This window comes from Helianthus annuus, chromosome 10, assembly GCF_002127325.2.
Source record: "Helianthus annuus cultivar XRQ/B chromosome 10, HanXRQr2.0-SUNRISE, whole genome shotgun sequence".
NCBI lineage: Eukaryota > Viridiplantae > Streptophyta > Magnoliopsida > Asterales > Asteraceae > Helianthus > Helianthus annuus.
In genome coordinates this window covers 171,094,544-171,105,529 of record NC_035442.2, presented here as the reverse complement: position 1 = coordinate 171,105,529, position 10,986 = coordinate 171,094,544, and the positions used below count along the sequence as shown (strand labels likewise).

Here is a 10,986-nt window from a genome sequence, read left to right as displayed (position 1 = left end):
CCAACTAAACATACCGAGAAAGACACAAGTGGGTCCGAGCCCAGTCACCAATCTAGGGCGATGAGCCCAGACGAGGAGCCCAAGCGGGGATCCTCGTCGTCACGCCCCAATACAAAAATTCAATCGCCCTCCTTAAAGATATGAGACCGACTATATAAATATTAGTATAACTTATAGAATTATCGATATTCAAGTGTTAAAACCATTGTGATTTAGGTCCAAATTGGTTTAAACCTTATTAGCCCAATGACCTTAAGCTCAAACCCTATACCTTTACCCTTAGGAGTTAGGCCTTAGTCCATGAATTTAAAGATTTAAACCTTAATAAAAACTCCAGAGACAAATGCAAAGAAGAAGAACGAGTAACGACCAAATGGTGCTCATACCCAACAATCATCCTTTGTCACAGGCGAATCCCTTCGTCATTCGAATTTTGTCCAGAATTTCGGCTTTAGGTAAGTGATTAATGAATAGGGACTAGGATTTGAAAAATTATACAAGCAATGAAGTTTAGATTTAAAACATTGTTTGTATGAGTAATCTTTGGCCAGAATTTCGACCCCTAAAAATTTTCGTCTCACGAAAAGATTTTATAGATCCGCCACTTGCATCACTTACCCAAGTAACGCCCCAAGCACCCTCAGGTTGTAAGAGTTCTCTGGTAAACAATATCTTTCATGGTTTACTAGTCTTGCAGTTCTAACCAAAACCACATAGTAGTAGCTCTTCCAGCAATAAGTCAATAACCATGGAAACATGTAATTGTAACTTGAAAAAAAAAGATACACATATCATTTAAAAATATGTTAAATAAACAGAAAGCAAAGAACAAAAGCTGGAATAAATGTCTCAAACCATAAAAATACACGAACATGCCACTATAACAAACATAAACCTTTTGGTCCCAACCTCCTAGTTCAACAAAACCAATCAAACCATAAACTGCACTTTAGTCCTCTGTACAATGATAAACTACCTCTATGTAAACAATTAAACACAATATTCAAAATAAATCTTCCTACTAACTTTGAAAATCAAGAATCCTACAAACTGGATTCAGTGTTTATATATCTTATCAATCGATTGGTATTTGATGAGTTCCGACACTCGACCCCAGATCGCGTGTTGTTCTTAAGCCCTCACTGCTAGATCCAGATGGTTGTTGTCCAAGATTGCTTGTGGGTGCGCTCCACACGCTAGAGTTATTTTGGCTTTCAAATGCCATTTTTTGGAACTTTTTTAGCTGTTCTCTGTATTGGGCTGTGTCAAAATCCGAGCTTTCATTAGAACCATTTAATTTGTTGTGCCCAGGTTTGATACCCTCATCCAATTCCTCTAGTGGCAGGTTTCCTTCTAAGGCTCGAGATATCTACACCCAATGGACGATTCATGTAACCTCTACTTATTTAAGCTTAAAATGAAAAGCATTAAACAAACCAGAATTCCCTAAAGTATATTTTCAATGCACAAAAACACCAAAATCATTTTTCGAAAAATTAGCTTAACCAAAATCATTTTAACTATTTTTGACAGGCTAACTATTTATTGAAAGATACAAAACTTTTATAGCAAATCTATTGAAAGATACAAAACTTTTATAGCAAATCACTTTGGGTCAACGCAACCCAGCACGACCCATTTGGACCTGTATTTACTATTACCTGTTTTAACCCAGACCAAACCCACCTAACCCCTCATTTTGCCACCTCTACTTTTCAAGGTTCATCAAATGGGTGACATATGAAAGGTTAGCAAAAGTACCTGGCTCATTGATGGTCTACGTCTTGCTAAGTGGCGCACACAAACAGCAGCACAAGTAATTACCCTAGACATTTCAGTACAGTCATAATTATTCTGCAATCTTGCATCAGCCAATGTGCTAAAGTTGCCATCTTCCAACGCTTGACTTAGCAATGGCCTTGCCTAAACATGAGTTGTGTGTCAATCAGTAATTTTTAGTAACGCAAAACGTTACAAGGAAACACTTGTTATTAAAATATATGATCACTTTGGTTTTGCATAGAAAATAATGATGTTTTATATTTGAGTTAAATGTCATTTTAGTCCCTGTGGTTTGGGCCATTTTGCTAGTTTAGTCCAAAGGTTTCATTTTTAACATGTGGGTCCAAAAAGGTTTCACAGTTGCCATTTTAGTCCACTTGGTTAACTTCATCCATTTTTTCTGTTAACGAGAAGGCCAATTCGGTCATTTTGTATGTAATTCTGTTAACTAAAAGGGCAATTCAGCCATATAAAATGACCGAATTGCCTTTCTCGTTAATAGAAAAAATGGATGAAGTTAACCCGGTGGACTAAAATGGCAACTGTGAAACCTTTTTGGACCCACATGTTAAAAATGAAACCTTTGGACTAAACTGGCAAAATGGCCCAAACCACAGGGACTAAAATGGCATTTAACTCTTTATATTTTAAACAACACCAACTTCCAGAAAACTACCAAATAAAAAAAAAAACTCACCCAGTCAACAATATTATCATCCAAAAATTGAGCTTTATCAATGGGTCGGCGTCCGGTAATCAATTCAAGAAGCATGACACCAAAGGAAAAGACATCTGACTTTTCAGTCAACTTCCCAGTAAGAGCATACTCTGGAGCTAAATAGCTGTGAAAGCAAGTATTCATTTACATTGAATACATGTTCGTATGACTATTTATTTATAATGACTATAATAAAACAACAAAGATGGACTATATTTATAATGACTATAATAAAACAACAAAGATGGACTATGTAAGTTGATATGTGAATGATGTGATTTTAGAATGGAAAAAAAGTAAGAGAAAATCTTACCCAAAAGTTCCCATCACACGAGTAGAAACGTGAGTATCTGTTTCAGAAGTAAATCGAGCAAGTCCAAAATCTGCAACCTAAATAAAAGAATTTAACTTTGACATAAGATGATATTCGATGCAAAAAGTTAACTGATAAGTAATATTAAGTTTTTAATCCGATTTAAGACTTCAACAATATGTGATGCATGCAATTTTTACCTTCGGCTCAAAACTGTTATCAAGAAGTATATTTGCAGACTTGATGTCCCGATGAATGATCTTCGGTTGACCTGCAATGCGAATTAGTTCCAATAGTTATATGAACTAATAACTTGAAAGTTTGAAATAGTTACAAAGAAAACAAAAATAGTTCCTAACTAACGACTCACAATCTTCATGTAAATATGCCAATCCTTTTGCTGATCCTAGAGCAATTTTCATCCTCATATCCCAGTTTAAGATATCATTTCCCTTTCCTGCCATATCACAATTTCATATGAAATTATTTGTTTATCATGGTGTAAAGTAGGGCAAGGTTCAAATGTAGAACATTAATATTACCATTTTACATCTAGGAATTATTTAGGTATAATGGACACATGAATACCCTTAATGAAATGTCCACATGTTATATGTTAATAAAATGTTTGTAAAGTAAGAATCATAGTTTTTTTTTTTTTTTTTTTTTTTTTTTTTTTTTTTTTGTAAAGTAAATAACATTTTGTTATTTTGCAATCTTCTTTTTTTCTTTTTCTTTTTTTTGTGAAAATTCCTACCAAAAATTGGCATAAACAAAGCAAAAGTGATACTCAAGTGGCAAAAGTGTATTGGTGTGAATTAGGTTTAAATTTGCCAAACATATTACATATGATATGAATTATGATGCTTAATTTCTAAATCAAAATTCACTCACCGTGTAGATGGAACTCGAGAGTGTTGTTCGGAACAAACTCATAAACTAACATCCTTTGAAGAAGCCCAGAAGTGCAGTATCCAACCAATGAAACGAGATGTTTATGATGAACACGGCTAATGGTAGCAACTTCAGCCTGAAATTCACGTTCCCCTTGTCCACTTCCAATTTTCAATTGTTTAATAGCAACTACTTCTCCATTTGGAAGGATTCCTTTATGAACATACCCAAAACCACCTTGACCAAGAAGATTGGCTTGTGAGAAACCATCAGCTGCATTTGCTAACTCTTCATATGTAAATACGGTCTTATTGTTTCCATAAGCCATGTTAGTTGGATTGGGCTTCTCAGAGCTTGCACTACTTGTTGAATGTGGTTGAGGAGGGGCTGAAGAACCAAATGAAGATAATTGAAAATTAGATGGTGAATTATTGAACTTTGAAGGCAATCCGTTCGTTTTTTCCTTTGAGGGAGGAACATTATGTTGCCAGTTTTGAGGTGCGCCGCCAAGGCCATCTACAAAATGCATAGCAACAAGAAATGTTTACTAATGTAACAAAATATCACATAACTGCAATATGAGACCAAAACTTAAGCAAGTTGGTGCAGAAAAAATAAGTACTAACTATTACAATCCAAACGAAAACAAATACGATAGATATGTCTTAGACGAAAACTACTAAAGAAATAAATAAAAATAGTTCCAGTATGATAATAAATGAGATTCATAGATAGTTGATGCTAGCTTTTTTCTTCTTTTAACAAATTGATGATATCTGAAATCATATAAATTAAGATTCAGTAACCCCAACCCAACCCAACCCAAAATCAAACTGCATCCCTTCATTATACTACACTTCATCACACCACACAATGATACTAACAGTTGAATCTACTCATCTAGCATTTCCAAATTGACTGTCAAATCACCAACATCAAAATCTATAGCCATTAACATACACAAACAGAAACTAATCAAAATCAACAAAAAAAAAAAAAAAAACTAACCTTTAAACCCTAGCGGATCATCCGCAGCTGCGGCACGACGTCGTCTCTTCCGCCTCTTGTACCACACAACGAAAACAGCAACAAACACGAGAACAACTGCACCGCCAATGCCGATTCCAACTCCAAGAGAAACCAATGCAGAGTTGTTATTATTATTACCAGATCGAGTTTGAACCGGTGCCGAAGGATCCGGTTCAGAACTTGCATTTGTTGGTGGAAATAGGGGAAAAGATGACGGCGGAGTTGTGACGTTGATTACTGACGGTTGGAGAGGAGACGGCGGAGAGATTTCCGGTGGCGGTGATGACGACATCGGCGGCGGAGGTTAAGGATTGTTAGTGGTGGAGAGAATAAAGGAAAAGAAAAAGGGAAAATTCGCTTTTCGAAAGACGCTCTATCACATGAAGGAGAAAGATGGTGGTGTGAGTGTAGTGGTGTAGAAGCTGTATGGGAAAAAGTGGCTAAACGACATCGCACTGGATTCTAGTCCTTTAGACATGTGTGAGAATATTTTTCTTTGTGGTTTGACCAATGACTCATTCTTATCGGCACAAAGACTCTTGCCCAGACTAGGAATTGACGGATATTTACTATTTAGTGTTTCATTAAAAAGTTGGTTAAGTTTTCTTAATTTTATACACTCTAGTGGGATTTCTCGTAACTTATCAAGATTAACCCTTTAGTAGCTTATGTATCAATTGAATTATATGGGTCAAGTTTTTTCAAACTTTGCTTCTAAAGTATGGTAATACTTTAAAAAAACGTATGATAACATAGATGGGTCTTGTCATATTTGGTTTATATTAATAGATTAACTCATTAAGTCAAAATGGCATATTGGTGTCTCAATATTATCATAAGGTTGAAGGGAGTGGTTACCTATTTGAAATAGGTAAACTCTCTATTCACCCAATCAGACAGTGGCACGTCAATTCATCTAAATTGTCTACCTAATGCTCAAAAATGTTGGCGGTGGTTTACCTAACGGGGTTTAAGTAAACTATTTAAAAAAAAAAAAATGTCTGATTGGTTGAGAAGTAACGGACCCCACCACACACATTTCTCTCTCCCCCTTTCCTCATTGGTAAACCTTCACCGATCAAACAATGCAGCCGAGCGGTAAACACCATTGGCGGCGGTGTTACCGCTCGGTAAACACGTTTACCGCCCACTCCGTTCACCCTAAACTTAATATTATGTGGAAATAGTTTGATCACAACTTCCTTCTTATACTTGTTGGGCTTCAAAAGATTTTAGTGACCTCAGTCATATGTTAAAATTAACGCAGTTTCTTATGGGTGTTGATGATGTGTATCAACTCGTTAGGACATCTTTATTAACTAGTGACTCTCTTTCCTAAGTCAAATCTACTTTCTCAATCATATCTAGGGAAAGGTCTCACAAGAATTCAAACATTTTTTAAAAAAAAAACCAAACCCAAAACGTTGTTTTAAAAAAAGTAGTCAAGTTTTTGAAAACAAGAAAAAATTTAATAGGGTTCCAAATCCTAATATGAGGTGTACACATTACAACAAATTAGAACACATTGTGGTTATATGTTATGAGATTCTTGGGTATCTACAGAACTCTAAATCAAAAGGAAGTCATTTCATTAATCAAGGAACTAGGTCTCCTACATTGAACAACTCTTTGTCAAACAAGTATGATCCGTCCTCTGCCTCTACAATCCCCGCTTTAACCTCTGATCAAGTTTCTAGGCCGCTAGGTCTCCTAATTGTAATAAATAATGATGAAGACTCACAAAATGCTAATTTAGGAGGTAATTTGTTTGAATTTTTGTGCTAATGGGTGTTACAAACGTGTTTTTGGTTTTTCAGGTAATTCCTCTGTTACTAACAATAATGATTGGATTGTTGGCTATAGTGATAGTCAACACATGGTTAAGACATGTAGGTCCCTTCTCGGAGGATGACGAACCTAAACCTTGTTATACTAACCCACTAGCGAGTGCGGAATCCAAGCTAGCAAGCAAACCGGGATGAGACAAGTATAAACACAAACACACAAGGTTCACCGATTAACACCACTTGTATTAATACGTATGAAAGGTTTCGGTTACAAGCTCAATGTTCACAAATGGGTTTTGCAAACTCTCTAAGTGTGTGTGTTCTCACAGCAGTTTCTCTCAAAGTGTGGGTATGTTTCTGTCTAAGTCTCTATTGAGAACAACACTGCATGGGTATATATATACCCAGCATCTGATGTCTGGTCCGAAGGATCCGATAGATGATCGAAGGATCATCTATCGATGACAAAGCTGTCGAATGATCCACAAATACTTCGAAGGATTGCATATCCTTCGAAGTCTAACAGTATCCTTCGTAGCCTATCTTTCGATGTCATCGAAGGATCTACAATATCCTTCGATTAGCTATCCTTCGACACAGAACATCTTACAACATTTTACAAACTGTTGTCCAAGTCAAACCGGAGGATGGTTGACTTGGTCAACTTACAACAATAACAAGGACATCGTTTACATCGTGACCGAATACAGACAAAGTACAGACACAAGTGCACCAACAAACTCCCCCTTGGCTGTAGCTTTGTCTCGAACTTCGATGGTCTTTGGTCTTCGAGTTCTCAAAATTCTGATGTCCTTTCAAGTCTTCATTGTCGGAGGATCTTCAAAGTCTTCACGTCTTGAAAGCAGAAAGTGTATCAACAAACTACCCGTATCATGTAGGAAGTGTGTTGACAAACTCCCCCTTAACATAAGCTCCCCCTTGAGTTATGCTCGTGAATGACTTGATCTTTATGAAGTGAGATCCTTGTGGTGTTGATGATGGCCAGCGGCAACTCGATCATCTTCATCCTTTGAGTGCCTTCACGTCGTGTCTTCATTCCGAAGCTTGTCATCGACCATGTTCTCCTAGCCTTTAGAATCTGCACATGCAAGAAATCTAAACGCGTAATGAGAACAACTGCTTGGAATATAGTTATCATAAACAAATGACACACTAATGACCATATCACAATCAAACACCGTCCGACAGGTTGAAAGTTTAATAAATTTGTCAATTTTAGTTTCCAACTTTCAAAACTTGCAAATTTTGACCGTTTATGAAGATTTAGTCAGTTCGGTTTCCAGTCAGGTTTCAGGTAACGAAGACTCGAGTTCCAACATCGTACGATCGAAAATAAAATAGAAATAAAATCTTTTTGGTAATTTTTTTGAATTTTTCAAATGTAAAGACTGAAAACAGTAAATAAATATATACAGACATTCTTTTTGCGAGTTTCGAGGGTAAGAGAATCATATCAGTGTACGGTCATGCCAAAACGCTCTTGTTGTTCAATTAGTTAACATTAAGATAAGCATCCTATAACGATTATCGGTATTGTTGTCCACTTAAGCTCAACTTATCAGATGTAATCATGGCGAGGGGATACGTTAAGGTATGATTTATACTTACCGACCGGTGTTCATCCACATCACGACACATTCCCGTATCAAGGTATGCACGAGAGTTCATCTTACCGGTGAGTATACCGATTATCATCTGTTTGACCGTATATGATGTGAGATTCTCACTTATTTTGATTGAAAACAAGCCCTATGTGATATAATCACTTATTGATGAGGAACTTGATTTTCATATGCATGAGGGCACAGGAGCAAGTCCGTGAACAGGTCAGTACTTCCGTAGAGCAGAGAGACGAACTTGACTCCCGGATAAATGTGATATTTTATCACTTATTTGATTGGACATGTGATTGTTTATCACTTATTGAGGTCGAATGCAGTATGCAGTATGTAATATGTACACGTATGTATAGTATCATGGAAGATCTAGACTTGCGTCCCCGTTATTTTTCGGTAAAAGATACAACCATGATACCCAGATGATAAGCAGCATAAAGACCGAATATCTCAGAACCTCGGCAATCTATCAAACGAAATTTCGGTACTAAGACCATATGCCAATGAATGGTTCCCACCTGGTCTTCAGTCGATTAAGATTTATATCACCCTGCACACTTTAAAATGATTGTGAGCCTACCGATACATCTTATATAGAGCTGCTTATCGTTTTTCATTTAAGGTTTAAAGAGGTTTGGATAGACCACTGATGTACTATCATTTTCTCTTTTGCTCGCCAGGAAACTCATTTTTGTTTTTCTATTGTTTTTGTGTTTTTGAAATTTTTCGATGTTTTTGGATTTTCAGATTTTTGGATTTACTCCCCCTAAAATCAATAAACTAAGACAAATTTAAAACACAAAGATATTTACAAAAATGATTTTCCGATGTTGGTTTTACTCTTGCTTGACCTTAATGCCGTTTACCAATAATAAAAAGTCAAATCTTGATTTGTCAAATGCTTTGGTAAATAAGTCGGCACGTTGGTCATCGGTGTGGACCTTAACAACATCGATTAGCCTTTTCTCAAAGCAATCACGTATGAAGTGATATTTGATTTCGATGTGTTTGGTCTTTGAGTGCTGCACAGGATTTCTAGTGATATCTAAAGCAGCAGAATTATCAACGTAAATAGGAGTAGTTAGGAATTCAAAACCGTAGTCCCGCATTTGTTGTTGGATCCAAAGAACTTGGGAGCAACAACTTGAGGCAGCAATGTATTCAGCTTCGCATGTTGATGTAGCGACGCATGTCTGCTTCTTGCACTGCCATGTGACTAGGCGATTTCCTAAAAACTGACATCCAGCCGTTGTGGATTTACCGTCGATTTTGCATCCGCCAAAATCAGAATCACTGAATGCAACCAGTTCAAAGTTATTATCCCTAGGGTACCACAGACCGGTGTCAGGGTACGCCTTCAAATAACGAAAAATCCTTTTGACAGCTGCAAGATGTGAGGCCTTCGGGTTAACTTGATATCTGGCAAGCAGGCACGTTGGATACATTATGTCTGGCCTTGATGCTGTGAGGTACATAAGAGAACCGATCATCGCGCGATAGTTTGAGGGACTGACAGCTTCTCCCTTCAAATCTGGAGTAATTCCGTGATTAGTTGGCAATGGGGTACCAATGGGCGTTGCATCAGACATCTGGAACCGACTCAAGATGTCACCAACATATTTAGTCTGATGGATGAATATCCCAGACTCTGTTTGTTGTACTTGTAGGCCCAAGAAGAAGGTCATTTCCCCCATAGCACTCATCTCGAATTTATCCTGCATTATGCGCTCGAAATTCCTACACAAGACATCACTAGTAGAACCAAAAATAATATCATCAACGTATACCTGTACCAGAAGAAGATCTCCATCTTGTTCTTTGATGAAAAGAGTACAGTCGATAAGACCTCTACGAAAACCGTTCTCCAGCAGATAGTGTGATAAGGTTGCATACCAAGCTCGCGGTGCTTGATGAAGACCATAAAGAGCTTTGTTGAGCAACCAAACCCGATCGGGATGGATAGGATCTTCAAAACCTGGAGGTTGTTCGACGTATACCTCTTCTTCAACCACACCATGTAAGAATGCACTTTTCACATCCATCTGATAAACCTTGAATCCTTTGAAGGACGCATAGGCTAGAAAGATTCGAATTGCTTCGAGACGTGCCACTGGTGCATACACTTCGTTGTAGTCGATCCCTTCAATCTGACGAAAACCTTGAACGACTAAACGTGCTTTGTTTCGGATAACAACTCCGCGGTCATCCTTTTTGCATTTGAAAACCCAACGGGTACCAATCTTCTTGTATCCAGCAGGTTTCTCTACGAGTTTCCAGACACCCAGCTTCTGGAATTGTTGCAGTTCTTCCTGCATTGCTTCAACCCAAGCGTTATCTTTCAAGGCTTCTTTCCACGTTCTTGGTTCTTCCTGTGAGACATAACACGCGAAGGACCAATCGTTTTGTTGCCCGGATTCTCGAATAGCCGCATACAAACCTGCATTGTTGTTATTTCGCAACATGTTTCTTGTTTGAACGCCACTTTGCACATTTCCAATGATGTTTTGTTGAGGATGGGTATTATGAATTCTTGTTTCTGGATTATCTGGAACTGGAATATTTATACCCAGGTTGTTAAGATTAAGATCAACAACCAAATCAAGGCCCGGAATTGACGAAGAGGATGATGCAGTAGCCTCAGCTGTTCTATGGGCATCCACTGGAGGAGTACCCTCTGAAGTACCATGAACTGCTGTTGTTGGGGCTTCTTGATCTGCATCTAGAAATTCATCATCCTCTGAAGATTCGTTCAATTCGTTTGCATCATGAAAATCCTCATTGTGTATTGTTCACCGAAGAAGATGGTTCTTGATTAACAAGAATTGG

At 37.5% G+C, this 10,986-nt stretch overlaps 1 protein-coding gene across 1 annotated transcript; it reads right to left on the bottom strand.

Moving 5' to 3' along the window:
* Nucleotides 1–822: 822 nt before the first annotated feature.
* Nucleotides 823–5,208, bottom strand: LOC110895473 (proline-rich receptor-like protein kinase PERK15). Its single transcript, XM_022142794.2, has 8 exons — nt 4,716–5,208; nt 3,708–4,223; nt 3,184–3,270; nt 3,014–3,084; nt 2,814–2,890; nt 2,480–2,624; nt 1,762–1,923; nt 823–1,369 (listed from the first exon to the last, which is right to left on the bottom strand). The coding sequence occupies exons 1-8, from the start codon at nt 5,026–5,028 to the stop codon at nt 1,076–1,078; spliced, it is 1,665 nt and encodes a 554-aa protein (XP_021998486.1). The 5' UTR covers nt 5,029–5,208; the 3' UTR covers nt 823–1,075.
* Between the last annotated feature and the right edge of the window lie 5,778 nt (nt 5,209–10,986).

Bases quoted from the DNA above. Each gene is read 5' to 3' on its own strand.
- LOC110895473 (XM_022142794.2), bottom strand. From the start codon at position 5,028: ATGTCGTCATCACCGCCACCGGAAATCTCTCCGCCGTCTCCTCTCCAA. The intron at 2,891-3,013 runs GTAAAAATTGCA...TCTTTTATTTAG, and splicing joins ATAACAGTTTTGAGCCGAAG to GTTGCAGATTTTGGACTTGC. The intron at 2,625-2,813 runs GTAAGATTTTCT...TTGCTTTCACAG, and splicing joins CGTGTGATGGGAACTTTTGG to CTATTTAGCTCCAGAGTATG.